Source organism: Saccostrea cucullata, unplaced genomic scaffold (assembly GCF_032062105.1).
Source record: "Saccostrea cucullata isolate Sc308-1 unplaced genomic scaffold, CSIRO_AGI_Scuc_v1 ctg748, whole genome shotgun sequence".
Taxonomy (NCBI): domain Eukaryota; kingdom Metazoa; phylum Mollusca; class Bivalvia; order Ostreida; family Ostreidae; genus Saccostrea; species Saccostrea cuccullata.
The window spans coordinates 178,598-198,172 of record NW_026924513.1 but is presented as its reverse complement, the minus strand read 5'-3'; the positions used below and the strand labels follow the sequence as shown (position 1 = coordinate 198,172).

The 19,575-nt window shown below is 32.6% G+C and overlaps 2 protein-coding genes across 2 annotated transcripts; both read right to left on the bottom strand.

Annotated features, from left to right (window-relative positions):
- Positions 1-624: 624 nt before the first annotated feature.
- On the bottom strand, positions 625-13,466 carry LOC134266613 (uncharacterized). The gene is made up of 21 exons (XM_062748832.1): positions 13,077-13,466; positions 11,986-12,145; positions 11,006-11,072; positions 10,818-10,893; positions 10,538-10,633; positions 9,649-9,724; positions 9,375-9,558; positions 6,043-6,109; positions 5,882-5,948; positions 5,556-5,633; positions 3,998-4,100; positions 3,789-3,887; positions 3,542-3,595; positions 3,364-3,431; positions 3,065-3,249; positions 2,895-2,951; positions 2,639-2,699; positions 2,410-2,538; positions 1,237-1,344; positions 1,069-1,146; positions 625-790 (listed from the first exon to the last, which is right to left on the bottom strand). Exons 1-21 carry the CDS (start codon positions 13,134-13,136, stop codon positions 708-710), a joined length of 1,956 nt encoding a protein of 651 aa, XP_062604816.1. The 5' UTR covers positions 13,137-13,466; the 3' UTR covers positions 625-707.
- Positions 13,467-14,776: 1,310 nt separating this feature from the next.
- On the bottom strand, positions 14,777-17,858 carry LOC134266598 (uncharacterized). Its single transcript, XM_062748820.1, has 4 exons — positions 17,498-17,858; positions 16,933-17,045; positions 16,598-16,648; positions 14,777-15,503 (listed from the first exon to the last, which is right to left on the bottom strand). Exons 1-4 carry the CDS (start codon positions 17,779-17,781, stop codon positions 15,115-15,117), a joined length of 837 nt encoding a protein of 278 aa, XP_062604804.1. The 5' UTR covers positions 17,782-17,858; the 3' UTR covers positions 14,777-15,114.
- Positions 17,859-19,575: the final 1,717 nt, after the last annotated feature.

Here is a 19,575-nt window from a genome sequence, read left to right as displayed (position 1 = left end):
ACAACGACCAACATTCAATCCCAAAAGGGCATCCAAACAATACCAAACCAGGAGCAGAGCAAACCGGGCCAACATGCAATGGAGGAAAGAGCACCATAAGTTGCCATGAATGGGAAAACGGAAAAAATCTCTCGACAACCCAGTGTGAAAATAATAACCCAACAATTAGTATGCAAAATTAAGTCAGCATTTGAATTAATGATAGATTAAATTTGCTGACAGGATCATTGAATCGACCATAGAACTTAAGAAATGGTGACTTTTTACCAGACTGTTGATTAATTTTATTTCATCAACTTATCTACAATAAGTGAACTTGTTATAGAAATTGGTTTTCATTTTCGTACAAAATGCTCTGGTGTAGTTGAAATTGGTCCAGTGATCCTGGAGAAGAAAATGATGGCTCTGTAAAAGGACGCCGACAACAGAAATAAATTTTGATCAGAAAAGTCGACTCGAGCCTTCGGCTCTGATGAGTTAAAAAATATTCATATCCGTCTTTGTGTACGAAATGAAAATGGCAGGGTGGTAAGGGTACAACAACTCGTTTAATATCCCAAAGATTTTCAATAGCATTTTGATAATTTAAGTTTTCAAGTTTATTAAAAAAAATGCATAGGTAAGTAAAACTTATTGCTTTTTTATTTTTATCTAACTTTCATTCAATGTCATTTGCACAATTGTCATGTTTCGAGTCCTAAAAGTTGTCATAAGTCCTGAAGGCCTTCCAGCATATTTTCAATATCTCTGAATGAACTTTCAACTTCTTTTGATAATTTATTTTTGGGCTCTGTAATATAAAAAAAAAACATGTCCACTGTTGAAATTTTCTAAGACATATGCGCATATTTTAACATCCATTATTTAATATATAACACTTACTTGCATTGCTTATTGTCTCGGAATTTTTCTAATGTACAATGCAGTTTATTTTTCTAATGTAGTAAACAGTGTTGAAACACATATCTTAATTCTTAAAAAAAATAATTCCTTATACTTCATCAATATAATAATAACAAATAATATAAAGAAAATAAAATAATTTTTTAAAAAACATTTCAAACTTACTTATTTGTATGGGGTGTGGAAAAGGTAGAACAACTTCAGGGTGTTCCACGCCTCGTACACAAACATCATATGTTCCCACTAAAATATATTAAAGAATCAAATTAAATTTGACCTTTACTAGGACTTAAAACTCATATTATAGGTATCAAAAGAGAGCCTAAACCGTACCTGAGTTAAGTGATATGTTTTTGAACACAGCAGTAGAATATGTGGGTGACGTAGTTCCATTACAACATAGCTGCACCTTTGTTTTGCCATGACATATTGGTTTGGCACCTAGAGACACAATACTTCAATTCAATAAAAAGTATGCTTATATGATGAATTTTTTTATTTAAAAAAATCTCAGATTAAGGAAATAAAATATATCTTTTAACTCTTTTATGCAGTTACATCTTTGTAAATTTTAATATTTATGAAACATTTCTAGTCAGATGTATATTTTTCTACTTTTAATGTACAAGACATCATGATCAGTATGTAATTTGTATATATAAAAAATCTTATCGGAAATATGAATATACTCGTATTGTTGCCAATTCTTACATTTTGACGGATATTACTTAAAAATGTCGTAAGAGATGCCTCAAGGATACTAGTATATGCTTCATAGATTCTTGAACAAAATTATACTTTGAATATACCGAATATGTTACATGGTGTCTCTGGTTGGATTTTTATTGTTGAATAGAATTGAACAAATCACGTCTAACTCCTTTGAAGCAATGAATAGACGATTGGGTAAAATAAAATGCTTCAGTTACATCAGTGTAGTGATTCATTTTATCTTTCCTCTGTTTTGATGGGGAATATATCACACCCAGAAAGTTCAGAATATAGTATAAAGGGAAAAAGGCATACCTCATTTACAGTAAAACTCGCTTACGTTGTACAACCACGATTGAAACTAATTTATCCAGTTATCCAATTTTTCCATTTTCATGACATATACTATTTGAACATTCCAAATTCAACTGAAAAAAAAAATTGCTTTTTTATGATTTTAATATGAAGCTTCAATTGTCAAAGTAAAAAAAAATGCTTTTTATAATTTTATTATGAAGCATATTTTCCAACAGTGTCTTGCAAAATACATCATAGATTAAAAATTTCAGAAATCCCTACCAAATTTGTCTAGAAAGGCAACATGTTTTCTATTACCTTTTTAGAGTAAAGTATGAAACAATTGATGTAAATTCGCCAAAAGAATTTCAAAAACACTTAACAGGGCGATAACATGTTATTCATACAAACAAGAGAATCTCTTTATCAACAATCAGAAAAAATTACTTGAAGTGCAACAATATCCACATCGTAATGTGTTTCCATTTGATTTCTCACCTTGAAAATAGAACTCCACCGACTCTGTGCAGGCAACATCTCCTCTGACGACGATATCTGGGAGATTCTCACCGACGTCAGCACTAACAGCAGGTGTGCGCTCCCATTTTAAAGATTTTAATACAAACTCTGTAAAAAATATTTTCCCTGATATAAAAACAATTTATTATGCATTTTATTACATAACTCGACAAATCGTCCAAATATCTTCATTTATAATGACGGAGACCTTTTTTCTTGCATTTCTTTATTTCTTGCATGACTTTCTCTAAATCTGAATCATCAGTTATCTGAAAGGAATCGATGCCTTAAATAAGACTCGAGGAATATAGACAGATAAAAAAGATAAGAATCCGATAACTGCACTATAGAGGAATATTTACAATGAAAAAATTGGCAACATTTTAAATTGATTTATTAATTAAAGAAACGTATGATTAACCAAAAAATATAAAAGATCTGAAAATAAGAAAATTTGAACTCACTAATTCACGTATTTTTGTTTCATCCATGAGTAGAAATTTCCTGTAATTATTATATCCCTAAAGAAAACCAAAAAAGTAAGAAAGAGAAGACAAAAAAAATTACAGTTTGTAAAGAAAATTATGTCTCTTGTGCTAAAATACATTATTATGTCATTTTTTAAGTAACATACCGCCTTTATTACTGTATCAGAGTATTTCTGTAAATTTAAATGCTCAAAAAATTCAATAATCCGATTGTCTGTTCCACAAAACTCCACTGCTTGAAAACAAGTACACTGGCCCCCATAGTTTGATTTGACATTAATCCTCCAGAATTGTGACTTGGATGTAAATCCAGTAAATTTTTGAGGAACTCCTAAAATAAACATGCCTATTAAAAAGGGTGAATTTTGAATCCATCAGAATGTATAAAACCAATTACATTTTCAAAAGTATACATATGTATAATGGATGTTTTTGAAACTCTTACCAGGGTCTTTTGCATTCTGACTGCCTTGTAAAGAACACGTAAAAACGTGGTTAGTTGTCCATGGTCCTCTACAAGCAGTAAAATTGGTATTACTTCTGATTTTCAATTCTTGTAAAAAAAAATCCACAACTTATAAAAAGTGATCTATTCCACAACTCAGTGTTTTCAATGAACTTACAGAAGGTTTTCTGCTGTTTGTAATTCAAATGTTTTCACCATTTGAGGACTTGACCTTTTCAGAGAAAAAAAAGTTACCTTAGAACTGTTTGTGTAACAAGAATGTCATAAAAAAGCATTTCAAGAATCGTAACTCAGAATACCTGAACTGCTTGGAATTAAAAGGGATTGAATACTCAGAAAGTCTTTTTTTTAAACTAAGAATTTTTCAAACTCAGAATTCTCGCTTTATAATTCCTAGTACTCACCATCCATATATAATAATGCCTGTTAAAGTGTAGATACTGTGAAAATCAAACACTGACCATGCTTCTGTTATCGCAGGAATAACCCAAAATGTACAGAGACTACCTACAATTGGGAAGAAAAAGAGGATAAATAAACTATTCTAATAGGCATTTTCAACCTTATAAAAAAAATAAAAATGATAAATTACTTCAACTCATATACAAGTAACTTGCCATCTAGTAGATTGGTGTTTGGGCTGTTTGCTGTGCATTCATTACAGAAATCAGGACTGTTCCTGGTCCAGGAAGGATCTGTCTCTATTGGGGGATAATCTACAAAATATTAAAGTGGGATAGTCTACAAAATATTAAGGTGAGTTAGTCTACAAAATATCAAGGAGGGATAATCTACAAAATATCAAGGTGGATAGTCTCTAAACAATTATCAAAGGAAAGTCTACAAAAAATGAACGACGGATAATCTACAAAATATTAAGGTGGGAAAGTCTACAAAAATATTAAGGTTAGATAGTCTACAAAATACATGTATTAAGGTATTCAATCCCTAATAGCAACAGATTCAATGAAACTGAATAAATAAAAGATGTGTAGGTGTTGAATACTCTGTATATTTAGACACAAATCCCATTTATTACTTTTAGCATTAAGGGCGGGATGTACGTGTCCTAATTTATGACCTTGAATTTTGGTAAGAGTTATCTTCCCCTAATTTTTAATTAATAAAAAATCAATTTTGAAAAAAACTTGAAAGGGCAAAAAATTATTTTAAATTGTCATTCTATTTTTAATGTTTCAATGCATCTTTCCATCGCAGTATTTAATGATATATTTATTATTTGAAGTTTTACTTTTATTTTTAAAGAATGCTTTTTCTTTTAGACTTCAATGCAATCTTTGTTAATTAATTAATGCTTAATTAGTGAAACTTCTGAAACTTTCTCGTGGGAAATCTTTTCCTACTAAAATTTGCTTTAATTTAATATGAGAGTGTTATGTACATAAAGGCCATTTAAGGGTAGAGAATTTGGTCTCATTAGGGATGGAAATCCTTAAGGTGGGATAGTCTACAAAATATTATAGTGGGATAGTCTACAAAATATTAAGGTGGGATAGTCTACAAAATATTAAGGTAAGAAAGTCTACAAAAAATATTAACTTGAAGGTGGGATAGTAAAATGAAAGAGGGACATTCTTAAAGCTTCAAAAAATGAACAAGGGATAATTTACAAAAAAAACCTAAGCAGAGGATTGGCTATAAAGAGTGAAAAGGGAATACTAGTAGTCCACAAACAAAGACTGAACGAGGAGTGGGTATACAGTCTGCATAAATGAACAAATGAACGTCTACAAAAGTAAGCAACAGATAGTTTACAAACAAGACCGAGGGATAGTCTACCAAAAATGAACAATGGATAGTCTACAAAACTGAAAGAGTGGATTGTCACCAAAACAGAAAAAATGGATAGTCTAAAAAACAGAAGGAAGGGAATGTCTACAAATTAAGTACAGCGTTACAACTGCAAATGGTGGCGTCTCAGTATGAGTGAGAAAATCTTAAACTGACATGAAATAAACAAACAACAAAACAGGGGGAAAATGATCCTCTCCAAAAAAGACATCTAAAGTTCTTTGCTGGATACAAATGCTGCTCAAGATGCATGAAAGAAAATATTTATTTACTCGTATTTATTTCATTGTTATATTTTCTCATTTGAAAGGCCTTACACATTTACTTCCAACTTTGGCATTTTAAATGTCTATATTTACCTTTTAAATCTACGTGGACTTTCCCGGAGGAAACTTTCATAAACTTTGGCATTTTCGTAGGACCTTTTTTCTTGTACTCTAGAATTCAACATGTTAAAGATTTATCAGTATCCAAAACACTGCCTCAGCACAATGACAATGGCGTGACATAATTTATAGGTTACATGTAATCTAATTGTTTCACTATCACATCAGATGATGGCTCGTCTAGGATTAGGATACAGAAATACAACCCTGGAAACTTACTGAAAATATGTTTTTTTTTAAATCAAAACAAATCTACGTTAGCAATCAAATCGCACAACTATTATTGTAATTGGACAAACCGTTAAACATTTTGGTGAATTCCTCTGACTTTTTAGGCGGGAGTTGTGACGATATAGAATAAGGAGTCTACAAAATCAAAAATAATACCTTTACAAAAAAGAAGACTTTAATGTATCAAATAAATCAACTCAAACTATACGTTGTAGAAGGTCTAACACACCTCTTGTTTTGCATTTTCTTTTCCTGGATCAGCTCCATACTTAAGCAGCTCCTCAACTACATTCACCCTTAAAATAAAATAATATTTTGAGAAACCTCAGTTGATTATTAAACGATATTTACAGTGTCTAGTATATATAGTAGAAAGTTTTGAGGCAATGATGACCAAATACGGAAAAAATAATTTATTAAATCATGTAGGGATGTCAACGAATAGTCGACTATTCGACTGTCAGTCGAATGGACCGACGATCGAATAAGGAAACAACATTCGAATACTAGTTTTAGATAAATGCAAGAAAATGGGGTGATAATGAAATTTTCATCTCAAAATTGAAAAAGGGTCCTTCCTCAAACTATACAGCTGTAAAGTGTACGTTTTCAGACGAATAAAAACAGTCACAGTATAAAAATAATTTTCCACATTGTACATATGGAAAATACAGTAATTACATACTGCGATTATTATTTCTCAATCACTGACTTTTTTTGTTATTGTACGTATTAAATTATGCAACGCTTTACTGGACCATAAAATTATTTAATTGACTTGTATCAACTATATTTATAAACTCTAGGAATTTCAAATGCTTAGGAACACACAATATTTGCATAGCCGTGAAGTTTTAAAGTTCAATAATTATTAAAACAACAATCTTACATATAAGACATTTTGATATATAGCTTGGGCAATCATTAATTAAAACACAGTATTTAACATTTTCATCGGAGGATTTGGAAAGTGTGTGTTTACAATTCCCCATTTCCAATTTATTTCAATTTTCCAATTTATTTGAATTAATAAGCTTTCAAAAAAATGTGCTATTATATAAATATTGCATGTAGTTGAGTGTAACATTGAAAATTTTCACCCCAAGAAAACCATTGTCAACCGAGGCGCAGCCGAAGTTGACAATGGTTTTCGAGGGGTGAAAATTTTCAATGTTAACCCACCACATGCAATATTTATTATATTATACTGAATGTTTTATACAAAGACATATTACAGTGAACCGTGCGCGCATAAATTCCGCGCAGTCGCTATTTTTTGTAATACCACCCGTCGTCAAGCAATGTTGACTGTTGCTACGCAGGAGGGCGTGGCTTCATTATTCAGCGGGTAGTAGTGTTTTTTATCAAATGTTTCTCGACGAATCAGATTCAAGTAATTTACATGAAAGTATAATATAAAAAAATAAATGCTCCGAATAGTCGACTGTCGTTCGAATAATGCTATCCAATGTTCGACTAAGGAAAGTTAATATTTTGACATCCCTAATTTAAATGTATTAAAGGATACAACAATAAACAAAATCGAACAAATTTGGAGGAAGAAAAGGCTATCTAAATGAATCTCACAGGCTTCTTCGTCTATTTTACATAACTTCTGCAATACCTTTATCAACGTCGACAATGTTGCATATAATGCATCCGGGAGTTTATTTGCCATATTTTATTGAGAACGTACCGACTTTAAGGGTTAATAGAAAAGGATTTCAATAGCAATGCTGCAAAATGGATCATTACAATTACGAGGGGTTATCAAAAAGTTCGTGGACTGAGGCGATAAAATTAATACTACGTAGTCTGTGCTTCCAAAATTTATAAGGAACATAAAACAACAAAAAATAAAGAAATGTTGAAATTTTTAGCTTCATACGTTCATTATTTGCCAAATTATAATAAAATAAAAACGACATTATATGATCACCCGGCGCTGTCGTCGTTTAATTTTATGACGTCCCAAAGCATCGTATTTTTCAAAGTCCGATTCTTCTACCTCATACACTTATCGTGATGAAGTTTCCTGGAGTTGAGTAAGGACTTAAACCCTTCTTGTTTGTATGCCTTTACAATGTCATGAAAGGCGGCTTTCAATGCATATAATATTGCGTATGGATTTATACATTGGGAGAGATCCTTGCTTGATTGTGTCAATACAGTTTGCTTTTTGTGTTCAATATCAACCACAAATAACCAACGTCATTTTTGACGTGAATGATTTTTCGTACCATGAGTACAAATCGACATAAACTGTTCATTCCTTTTCTCTCGGAATCTATTTTGGCATTAAAAACAAGTCCTCTGGATGCATTTTATTTCCCTGTAGCCAGATTTAACATTTTGTAGGTGTATAACAGTTTTTTCAGGCACAAAACTTTATGAAATGTTGGAAAAAGAACTCCCTTCCCCCTTTTGACGTCATCTGAAAGCCCTTTATTTTTGGACATTCCAGACAAAATGTACGATAACATTTTATAGAACTTACCGAATGATGTAAAAATTACAAATTTTACAGGGTAATACCGTCCCATCACAAACCAGAATTAATGGGATTTTTTGATGTCAGATGTTCATAACAAAGGAGTTTTCCTCGGTAATACCGAGGGCGAAAAAAAAGTCATTTTCGAGGTTGCGCCGCCTAAACAAATCATTGCTTTCAAAAACACTATTAATTTTTTTAAAAAAATAAGATCTATGATTTGTGGTTTTTTCTATAGATAGAAAAGATGATGCTAACTAGATGTTTTAAAATTCATTACTATGCCTAAAGCGGTTTTAATTTTATTGCGCCAGTCCACGAACTTTTTGATAACCCCTCGTAATTAAAAAGCAATTTAAAAAATCCATGTCAAGTAAATTCACTGTGACTTATGCTCATTTTTATATTAAGGTCATACGCAATGTAGTTTGAACTTTATTGGGTTCTTCCCTGGAGTTGAAGAGTTCCACTAAATGAAGGACCCGTGTGCAATACTTTTAATGTCTATATATGGATTTGTACAGGTCTTCTAAAATAAGTTTTGATGAAAAAAAAATCTGGAATTTATGTTTTGTAATATTTGTACATTTTTCTTTGAATAATGCAAAAATTTTCACAATTTGATATCTTTTCAAAACCCCTGGTAACGCATGCTGATTTTTTGTCTAAGAACATGTAATGATATTGTACGTTTAAATTTAGAATATCTTGAAAAATTATCAGTAGGTGAGGTACGTTGCGTACATGTATGTCCTTAAACATACTCAATAAGAGAAATTTACACACGATATGAAGATACTCTGAATGATCAGATATCTGAAATAAATTAAAATTTTTGTAGAGATATTTCTACCCGTAGTTAGTATCTGACTTCCTCATGTCAAATTTGATCTGAGGTTTAAATCTTGCAGTTTCATCACATCTATTATCTTGGTACAAAGGAATTTTATAATAATATGCACTGGATTGCCAAATACAATTTTCTGTAACCGAATGACGTTAAGGACCATTTAACTATCAAAAGTATATTTAACATACTGTACTATCTAAAGTATGCATAATCAACAAACCTTAAAAACCTCGTGGCTTCATGGAGAGCACACGTTTTGCGATCCGGGTTGATGCAGTTGGGGTTAACCCCGAAATCTAGAAGTAGCTGTACGATATCCGTGTGACCTCTGATGGCTGCCTCAACAATGGCGGACGTGTTTCCGGTCAAACTTGAATCACTATCCATCAGACAAGATACGAGGTCTATAATATATTAAGACGAATATATTTGAATTTTTAGTTTTGCAGAATATGTATGAATGACATGGCATAAGATGGGAAATGACGTCAGACCTTTTCTATTGTACATTGCAGCAACATCCAATGGGAGTTCTCCCTTTTTGTTCACTAACGTGGTATCAGCATCTGCCTTGAATATGAAAAAATAATTTGATAACAAATTAAAACGAATAAAACAAAAACTTGTATAATTTATACATATTTCGAGGATTTTAAACAAACTGATGTTTTCCTTGTTTGCTTTATTTTAAATCATGTCACAACAACACTTTAACTGTAACAATATCAATGTTTGAAATTTAAGGACAGATGATACGAACAAATTCTGTCAAAAAATTTTAAAATAACAACTTGAGTCATGTTTTCATGAGTAGAATGAACAAGTTTGACGGCGTAGTTTTCAATTTTTCATTCATAGTTTCACAATAATGAGATTTGAAGTGAAAAACATTATTTTGTAAAGGTTAATAAGGATGGTTGTTGAAATGAACAATTTTGAATATCATAAAAGGTTTACAATTTCTTTGTATTTTAGAAGTTTATCATTATCATCATTTGCAACAAAAATAGGCTCAGAAATACATAGTTACCAATCCAGGCATCCATTTTTTGTTAATAATTAAATAATCCCCATTATTTGAAAACAAAAATTACTATGTGTGCAAAGCTTATATTCACTCCAAGATAGCATACCAGACTTTTAAATGTAATATTTAAAAATATAACGATGTGTTCAGGTAATTTAGATGACGGTATAGGGTTGTGTCGCGCTACATCTTAATCTTTACAAAAGAAAGATTTGCTTTAGACAGAGTGTCATCATTACAGTGCATCTTGAAACTGCGGGAATGATTGGAGTAATAAAAACATGCAAAAGTATAGTGTATACAATTGCTTAATCGTGCAGAATGAGAAGGGTCGGTCATTCCCGGTATGCACGTACCCGTAATAAGGTGTGCACGAGTTGCACGCTGTCGTCTGCTCGACTCTGACAGACCACGTGAAGTGGCGTGTTTCCATCACTGTTCTGTATATTAACCTACAATGAAATACAAATTTTAGATACTTAATTGATGCTCGTTTTACGTAAAGTCATATCTTACAAACAATCTCAAAAATGGGAGAAGAACTATCAATAGAGTTAGTAGCTACATGTATGCTGTCTACAAGATTAATCAACACAACATGTTTCCGTTGAAATCTGAATTGTACTAAAGCTATACCTTTGCACAGTTTCGAAGCAATATATACACAATATCTAGTCTCCCCATGAACGCAGCCAAATGTAATGGTGTGTTCCTGTTGAAAAACAAAGCTTCATTTTAACATCAACAAAACAATGAAATATGGTTTTATGTCTAATTAACACACATAAGATTTAATATATATAATTCTGGCATGTATACTTTACCCTTTTTGATCGGCAAGATTGACGCTCGCTGAGTAAAATAATAATGTTTCCATGATTTCTTTATTGCCTAGAAATAGAAAATGAACATTTTACATATTGACTATACCGTCAAAATGTTAAAGCATGTATGCTTTGAAGAATGACGACAAAATTAAAAACGATAGAAACAATAGGTCTTTCGACCACAGCCTTCCCCAAAGTACCCAAGCCTGGCTGTTATTTTTCTTGATATTTTCCTTTTTTTTAATTCAAAAAAGGTGTGGTCTCACCCATTCTCCAAGGGGGGTCATTACATAACTTCAATTCACAAATCAATATTACTAACATGAATTTTATGTTCTGAAGAGTGATTTTCATTTCTTTTCAAGTGTACACACACTTAATGAAACTTTTGGTCTCCCTTTCCATATCTTACCTAATTGCAAAGACCATTATTTTGACATGGAGACGTGAATCCGCATAAATAGGAAACGTTTGCATCTGAATTTAGGTTGGTATTCTCTCACTGTACTTAAAGCCATTTAAAAAATAATACCCCACGCATCCCCATTCCCCATTGTAAATGTTTAACCCACCCTGCCTGTGCTAAACACAATTTCAACATAAAACGAATATACACTGGGATGTTTGCACGTTAAAATTAGCATCATAGCAGTGCTTTATTTATATCAATTCCTTTTTAATTTCCTCCGAAAATCGAAAATGTTTTTCTCTATACATTCCACGACGACTGTAGAATTTGTCTGTTTGTTGTCCTAGATCCCTTTTTTCATGGTTTTAACAAAACTGTCTAATTATAATTAAGACAACGGGTGTCAGATCAGAAATACTCACTAGAACCTATGGATTAGAACTAGTCAGTACAATGCTTAGTAAAACATATATCAAACATTTTTTAAACATTTATTTCTTGAAAGATAATAATAAAAATATACACATAAAATATACTGTATAAAATAATATAGATTATTGAACATTACCATTGAGGACGGAGATTATAAGGGGGGTGTATCCCGTGCCATTTTCTTTACAGTTGATATCCACGTGCACCACTTGCATCCGGATGCGCCCTCCTAGAGCGCCGGAAGTGGGCACATCTACCTTCTTGATCTGGAATTCCTTCTCCGGAAGTAAGAGTTTCTTTAAGTTAAAAAAAAATACATTTTAAGAAAAGTCTGAAGGGGGGAAAACGTGACTAAATTACTCTAAGAGGGATTTTTTTTTGCATAAAACCTATAAAGAAATCGAGGATATTAATTTAGCCGCATGGGTTTCTACAATAAGCAGTTATCAGTTTATACTGTTCGTGTAAATTACAGTTATGCACACAATACACATGCTTAATATTTCGATCAATTCAATTTAAAGAAAAATATTAACTTTTTTCCCCAGTGCAACATACACTTAAAATTTAGAGTATCTTAGCCACAAACTACATTTAGTGATAAACAAAGAGGCGGAGTCCTCATTTGATAATTAAAGTATCATTGACGCTCACAGTTTTAAATTAGATACTTCAGTTTAATGATAAACATATGTAAGTGCTGATAAAAGAGTATACAGTTATGCTGACATTATTTTACACAGTTTAAATCTCTATGTTTATAATACACGGAGAATCACTTTTGAGAATAATTTATTTTTAATCCCAATATTTTGTAAGATCAAAATTATACCACCAGTGTTTGGTAAAGATTTGTTTATAAGATATATGGAGTTTAAAGAAAAAACTGTTTTAAAAATACTTGATACCTTACATGTGTAAAAAAAAAAGTGGTTTATAAAACATGTTAAGAATTTTATATAGAGAAAGTAGAATCAATTTACATCCATTGTACATTGTCGTATCTGAAAACCATCAAAGCGTAAAAGATGAATGAAAATGTAAACGCTGTATGATATACACATACAAGCTCAAAAAGTTGGTCAGTAGAGACACTTTTTTAAATATTGTAAATTACAATAAATGGACACAAAGGAATTAATGAGTATTTTTTTTCCTCCTAGCTTATACCTCGTGTTTTATCAACAGAGCTCGCAATTAAGTCACTTCCGGGTCCCCATGACTTACCTGTAATTTTTTCTCGTCGTTGTTGTGAACTGTCTTTAGAAGTTCTTCTTCCTTCCCCATCCTCCTCACCGGAAAGGAGATGCCGACTTTTTGTTTACGTCCTGTATATTTCCTCCTTCCCGAGAAATGAAGTATCCAGGAAGTAAGGTGTAAATTTCAGGAGTGTGTCACAATACCGCGGTGGATTCTATTTCGAGACCAGGAGATGTCATCTTTTGTTTACCTGTACGTCGTGACTCGATTGATAAATAACGACACGAGAAAACGTATACATAAAACTCAAGTAGACACTGGTTTTCGTAATGCTATTCAAAAAATGTACAAGTACTGAACGTTTAGTTTATAAACACCGGATTTGGATAATTGCATTCACTTAACCTTGTAAAGCCTTTTAAGTTTTGTTTATTCTTCCTTTTTAGGAGCGGATCACATTTGACGAATCAAACATGTGATGCACTTCCCGTGTGCATTTTTAAGCAATCTGTCTCCGATATGCTGTGGAATGCTTGATGTTAATTGTTATATCTAATATGCCGAAGCAAAACAAACAAATAATGAGGTGGCATTGCCTATGAAAGTCGAGCGCTTATTTGGGCTCTAAACTTCACAGTGCATTCAAGAATAAAACTGAAGTGCTCTAGAGTAGAGGCACTTGTCAAAATTGGACAAGGACATCAGAGCAATTCGTGTCTGTAAAGCACAGATAATTTGTACTCCATATTTAGACGGAAAACTCCCGATGATACTCTATTTATGATTAATTTACAGATATGTAATTGTCTATGTATCGTCTTCCTTATTCTACAATATTAAACACAAATCGTAAAGTGCATTAACAACTCAATACATGTATATGTTAGCCTATTTAGGTGCCGTTGACTGTTGGAATGGTCACACTGATGCTTAAAAAATTATCCTTAAATGAAATCCATAAATGAAAAAAAAAGCATTAAAAATATTCGAGTTCCATGAGAATACATTGAAATTTTGATCCAATGAAACATCTACAAAATCAAATGTCCACGTCTAAAATTACTAGAATTTGTTTTACTCTAAACAATCTATTCCGAATAATCAGATTTCTCAATCATGGTGAAGATCTGATGAAAGTTTAAAGGCGTACCTCTGACAGTTTGAAAAAGTCTACATAACTTCCACGCAAAATGAAGAATTATAATTTTCACGAATACACTAGATCCATCTATGCTTTTTTGTGTGAAGGCGTGTGTGTAGGGGGGTGGGTGATTGTGGATAACATAGGACGCAAATACGTCCAGAGAACTTATTACAAAATCTTGTAAGCGGACAACTGAAATACATTCCCGCGAACCTGTGAAGTTTTGATTGACCACGAACGTTTATATATAATTACCCACATTAGAGTTACTTTGTAATTAATTATTTTAAATATTTCAATGTGAATCTCACAGTAATCTCACAGTAATTGTAATGAAATATGAAAAATCTTTGTTCGATACATTAATCGACTCTGTCAGCAAATACAATCTATCATTAAGTCAAATGCTGACCGCCTTGTTATATACTTATGCTAAACTATGATTTACAGACTCAGTTGTCTACTAATTTTCACGTTTCTTCTTCAATAATGACAAGGAATACAATATTAATGCAGATGATGTTTACTCATCCATGGTACCAAGCTACGAGCCATAAAACTTAGACGTACTGCTCATTTATGATCCTAGTCTGAATTTTACATATTAAAAAGGAAAATATAGTGGAAAAGTGAGAGATCAAAATGAACACGTCTAAGTTTTATGGTCCCGAATCCTGATCCTACATGTTCTAGTACCTGTGATGTCTTAGAGGTCTGTGTTTGCTCTGTTTTGTTATAATTGTTGGAATGGACAATTGAGCCTGAATAATGTTCGTTTTCTTCATATTTCATTCCACCAAGATTTTTCCGATTCTCATCTCAATATCAATACGACTCCAATCTAAATTATGAAGACTTACAAGAGTACATTGTTCAGAATTCAAAAAAGTGTATTTCGTACCATTGGAATTATGAATAAATTCAGCGAATCAAAAATCCCGTGAAAGATGTATCACCACCAATGGTAGCCTGACCAGTTATACCATAAACTCTCAACCATACGGTATCACCTGCAGACAGAACAGCAGTAGCCATGGAACTAGACACAACCCAGTGATCTCCTCCGTGCCCACTGCAGTAAGTTCTTCCTAGCTGAGTGGAGTCCTTAACAATCTCGACAGATAAATAGGATTGGTTGTCGCAGTTAATAGAATAGAAAAAGACATAAAGCCCTGGTATCCTGGCTGCAAATACACCGTTTGTATGCAGACTTCCTCCGATGTTTTGTCTTATATCACTGAGAGCAATCGTCTGTCCAACGGTCATTTTCTCATCACTTCCACCGTGAAATGCAGTAAATGCTACACGATCTGAAAGGTATGATTTTTGCAAAATTTAGCAGGTTTTGTTTCGGAACCAACTACGTCCCGTTTTTAGCATACCTACTTTTGTTTACATATGAAGCAGAATTTATTCAAAATCTTGTACAAGAGATGAAGAAAACAATTGTGGCCTTCAACTCGACATTTAGGTTTCGATGAAGTATTATCAACTAATAATAGTTACATGTATTGGCATTCATTATATGTCGACAAAGAAATTGAGATTTAAGACAAATATATTATATATCTGTCTGACCTATTTGTTCTATATTTGATAATTAATTTACTAGAAAATGCCGTAAATGGTAGTCTAACAAAAAACCTTGTCAATTTCCCTTACTTATGTAGAAATGCAGTAATATTGTACAGTATTATAGTAGTATCACCTTCAAATGGGGTTCATACCTCCCAACTGATTTGATTTGCGATAGTATGCTCTACGTATGAACAATTTCTAAAACGAAGTAAGTTATTCACAAAACAGTTAATTAAACAGGAATATCAATTATACCATTAGAAATCATAATTTGGTTCCATGGTCGATGCAATGACCTTGTCAGCGAATACAGTCTATTATTATGTCAATTATATACTGATGTACGTTTTTCATACTAACTGTTAGGCCATCATCTACACACTGATCGAATAGTAGATGTATTTTCCATTACCATTATTTCCCGTCATCAAGACAAGGAGCACCGTGGGTGTAAGCGATCAGCAAGGGATGCTCACTCCTCAACAGAACCAGATCCCACCTCTAATGTTCTAGAGGTCCATGTGTGCTCTGCCCTTGATTTGTATTGTTTGAATTGGCTATTGAGCTTAAATATATTGTACATGGTCCTACTCAGGTAGCTGAATTATTGTGAGGGTGGGACATAATAACCTTCTACAGATCTAGAGTCCTTGAAATGTCATCTAATTAACTGGTGTAACCAGCCAATGACTTTCTAGTTGTCTAAATTGTTCAGTTCTAGATAGTTATGCTTTCTCGTTCCCACTTTAAATATCAATATATAACAAATTTTTGTATTATGATAATCTTTCAATTAAAACTGACTGGTTTTATCATAGAGTCGTACCTTCTGGAAGACTCCCAGTCAATAGTCGAATTGCTCTGCTTCTCAAATGTTCTGAAAAATTAAGAGATAAAAAAAAACATAAAGTAAAACGAAATAGATTTTTTTCAATTTCTGTACCAATTAATTATCGAAGGGTTCGACTCATAGTAGAGAATAAGTTCAATCAAACATCCATCAGTATAATTTCTGTGCCAATATTTGTGTAGATAAGGATAAAATTTATATTTTTAAATTTTGCATTTACTTTTATCACAGTAAATGAAAAACTGACAACATAATAGATTTTAAGGCTGATTTATCATTCAAATGCTCTAAAAAATTGTATGAAAACATACCGTGCAGTTCCTCATGCTGGGCATCCGTGGATAATTTTGCGGAGCTTTGAGATGAGTCACCCTCCTGCTTTTGAGAGTCCTTGGTGCTTACTTCATGTTGGCTCAACTCGACTCTAAAATGTTCATTTAGCTGTTGAAAAATTGATAAAATTTTCTATATCAATGTAAAGCACACTACGTCATAAGATCATTTTTTGTGTTTTGAGGAGGGTTATATTTTGAAATTTAATTTCATGGATGACTGTCACTTTAAATTCTCTTCAGAGCGCGAAAACAACGAAAATTAATTTGATAACTAATGATATCTGTAAATAATATACAATTATATCTCAGTTTCCCGATCATGACAAAGATCACACAGAGGATGTGACCAGTCGGCAGGGGATGCTCACTCTCCCATGGCACCTGATCCCACCGCTGATGTTTTGAAGGTCAGTCTTTGCTCTGTTCCTGTTTGTATTGCTTAATGGGCTTGAGAACTTTTCCTTATCACGATATTTAATTTCTTAATATTTACCCTTACGCATTAGAATTTTTTTTTATAAATAATATCCTTTCATTTTACCTCGAGATGTTGTTTGGATGGGATACGTGTTGTTGTTTCTGTTCTTGTAATGTATTTTTCAGCAACTGAAGCTCATGACCTTGCTCTACATACGCATTTTCAAGGAAATCGTTTTTCTTCTGAAGTTCTTGAACACTTGCTTGCAATGATCGCAGTAAAGTAGACTGCTCAGCAACCACGGCTCTTAGTGCTTCAATATCAGAGTGAATTTCAGATGAGTGAACGGAATTTATAATCCCAGGTGCAAAGAAAATAAAAAGCAGGCACCAAGTTACCCTGAACATATCTTGAGGTAACTACTTTCTCTACTCAGATTTGTTACACAGACGTCTTTGGTTAACGGAACGTTGACCTGTCGTCCTGTTAGTACAGTCAAGGTAATCCTTATCACGATCTATAAGCTTAGAGTCAAAGTTAATCAATACAAGACAAAGGATTAAACAGTATATCATGATAAAGAAAAAACGTTTATTTAATCACTATATCTCTGAAAATGTATTTTAATCTCTTTTTAATTTATAAAGATACTGAATTACATTTATAAACTAGAGATACTGTAAGCAATGAGATTACTAAATGATACCCCAGCCTTCCATATGAACATAATGGTAGTGTCCATGTTTTGCTATGGGAAACCAAATATATATAAAAAGTAAAACAGGAGGTACGCAATATGTAATAAAGATTCTGTGAAAGTATCATCAAATTTCATGCAGTGGTATGAGAGGAGTTGCAGATAAGAGATGGGTACCCAAAGCGTAACAGAGGGATGAACGAACGTACAGACGGACGAACATCTTGATTATTGTATGCCCTCCCGCTTTTCAAGCGGGGGTTTAATGATGTAAAACATAATTATGAAGTCAGATATATTATAAAATTAAATTTAATGAGGTACGGACAATAAAAGTGGAATTAATGTAATACATGTATTTATAAATCATAAGAGCAACTTTCCCGTAAAAATATCAAATTGTCCTTGCCAACTTCCGCTGAGAATTACTATCTTTTCTACCTTTTTCTGGTAATTGTTGCCATGGAAATTGATAGAACGACATTTTATGATGTATAAAATACTGAAGACAAAAACTTTAAAAACGAGAATAATAGTGCAAAGGGAAACGATAACGAACAGTAATATAGCTTCAAATGTCTGAAGACATAGAAATCTGTAAATTCCTAGGAGATGGGATACGGTGCTTAGGATGAGTAAGCATCCCATGTCGACCGGACACATCTGTTCTGAACCTTGTATTTCAGATACACATTTTTGAGATGGTAAGAGAAAAAGGGGCAGGCCAAAAACAACATATAAGAGATAGAGATGATTTGGAAGGAAATAGAGAAAAAAAGCAAAAGATAGGACTGGGTGGGGGGGAGGGGGGGGGACTGTGTGGTTGCCTTATGTGCTACCTGACATGATGGGACCTAAGTCTCGTAAGTGAGTTTCTTTTCTTAGGGACATATCAGAGTTATATTCGTATTTTTAAAAAAAGACTAGAATCATGATGCAATATGCTTTATCAGCTGCCGATCAGGGAAAACATTTTGTTATAAATCTCTCTGAGGCATTCTTTATCTATTAAACTGTTAAAGTTTCTATCAAATTGAATGTACAAATAATGTTAACGACAATTGATACTACATGTAAGTAATCAGGTTTCATTATTAATAACTTTAGAGATTACATGTATCTGCCTATCTTGGGAAATCTAATTATATAGTTTAACGAACATACCATATTAAACTTTTTGGAACTGCTCTGAAATGTGTTATTAAAGATTGCGTTATACTACATGTAGTAATTTAGTTTTCTTTACCTATGTATTACAGCGTCCACAAAATATGTGCCGCTAATCAACTTTTCTATTTAGCAATAAATTATAATTACTTTAATTAACAGTTCATTTATGTCTTTCACATGTTCGTCGTTCTTTACTCATACGTTTTTAAAAGCATTTGACAATTTTTGACACATATTAATTATAACTTGAAATATTCAGATATGAGACATGTAATTAAAACACAACTGTTATTTATTGCAATCAATCTGCAAATTACACATGTACATCCTTTTT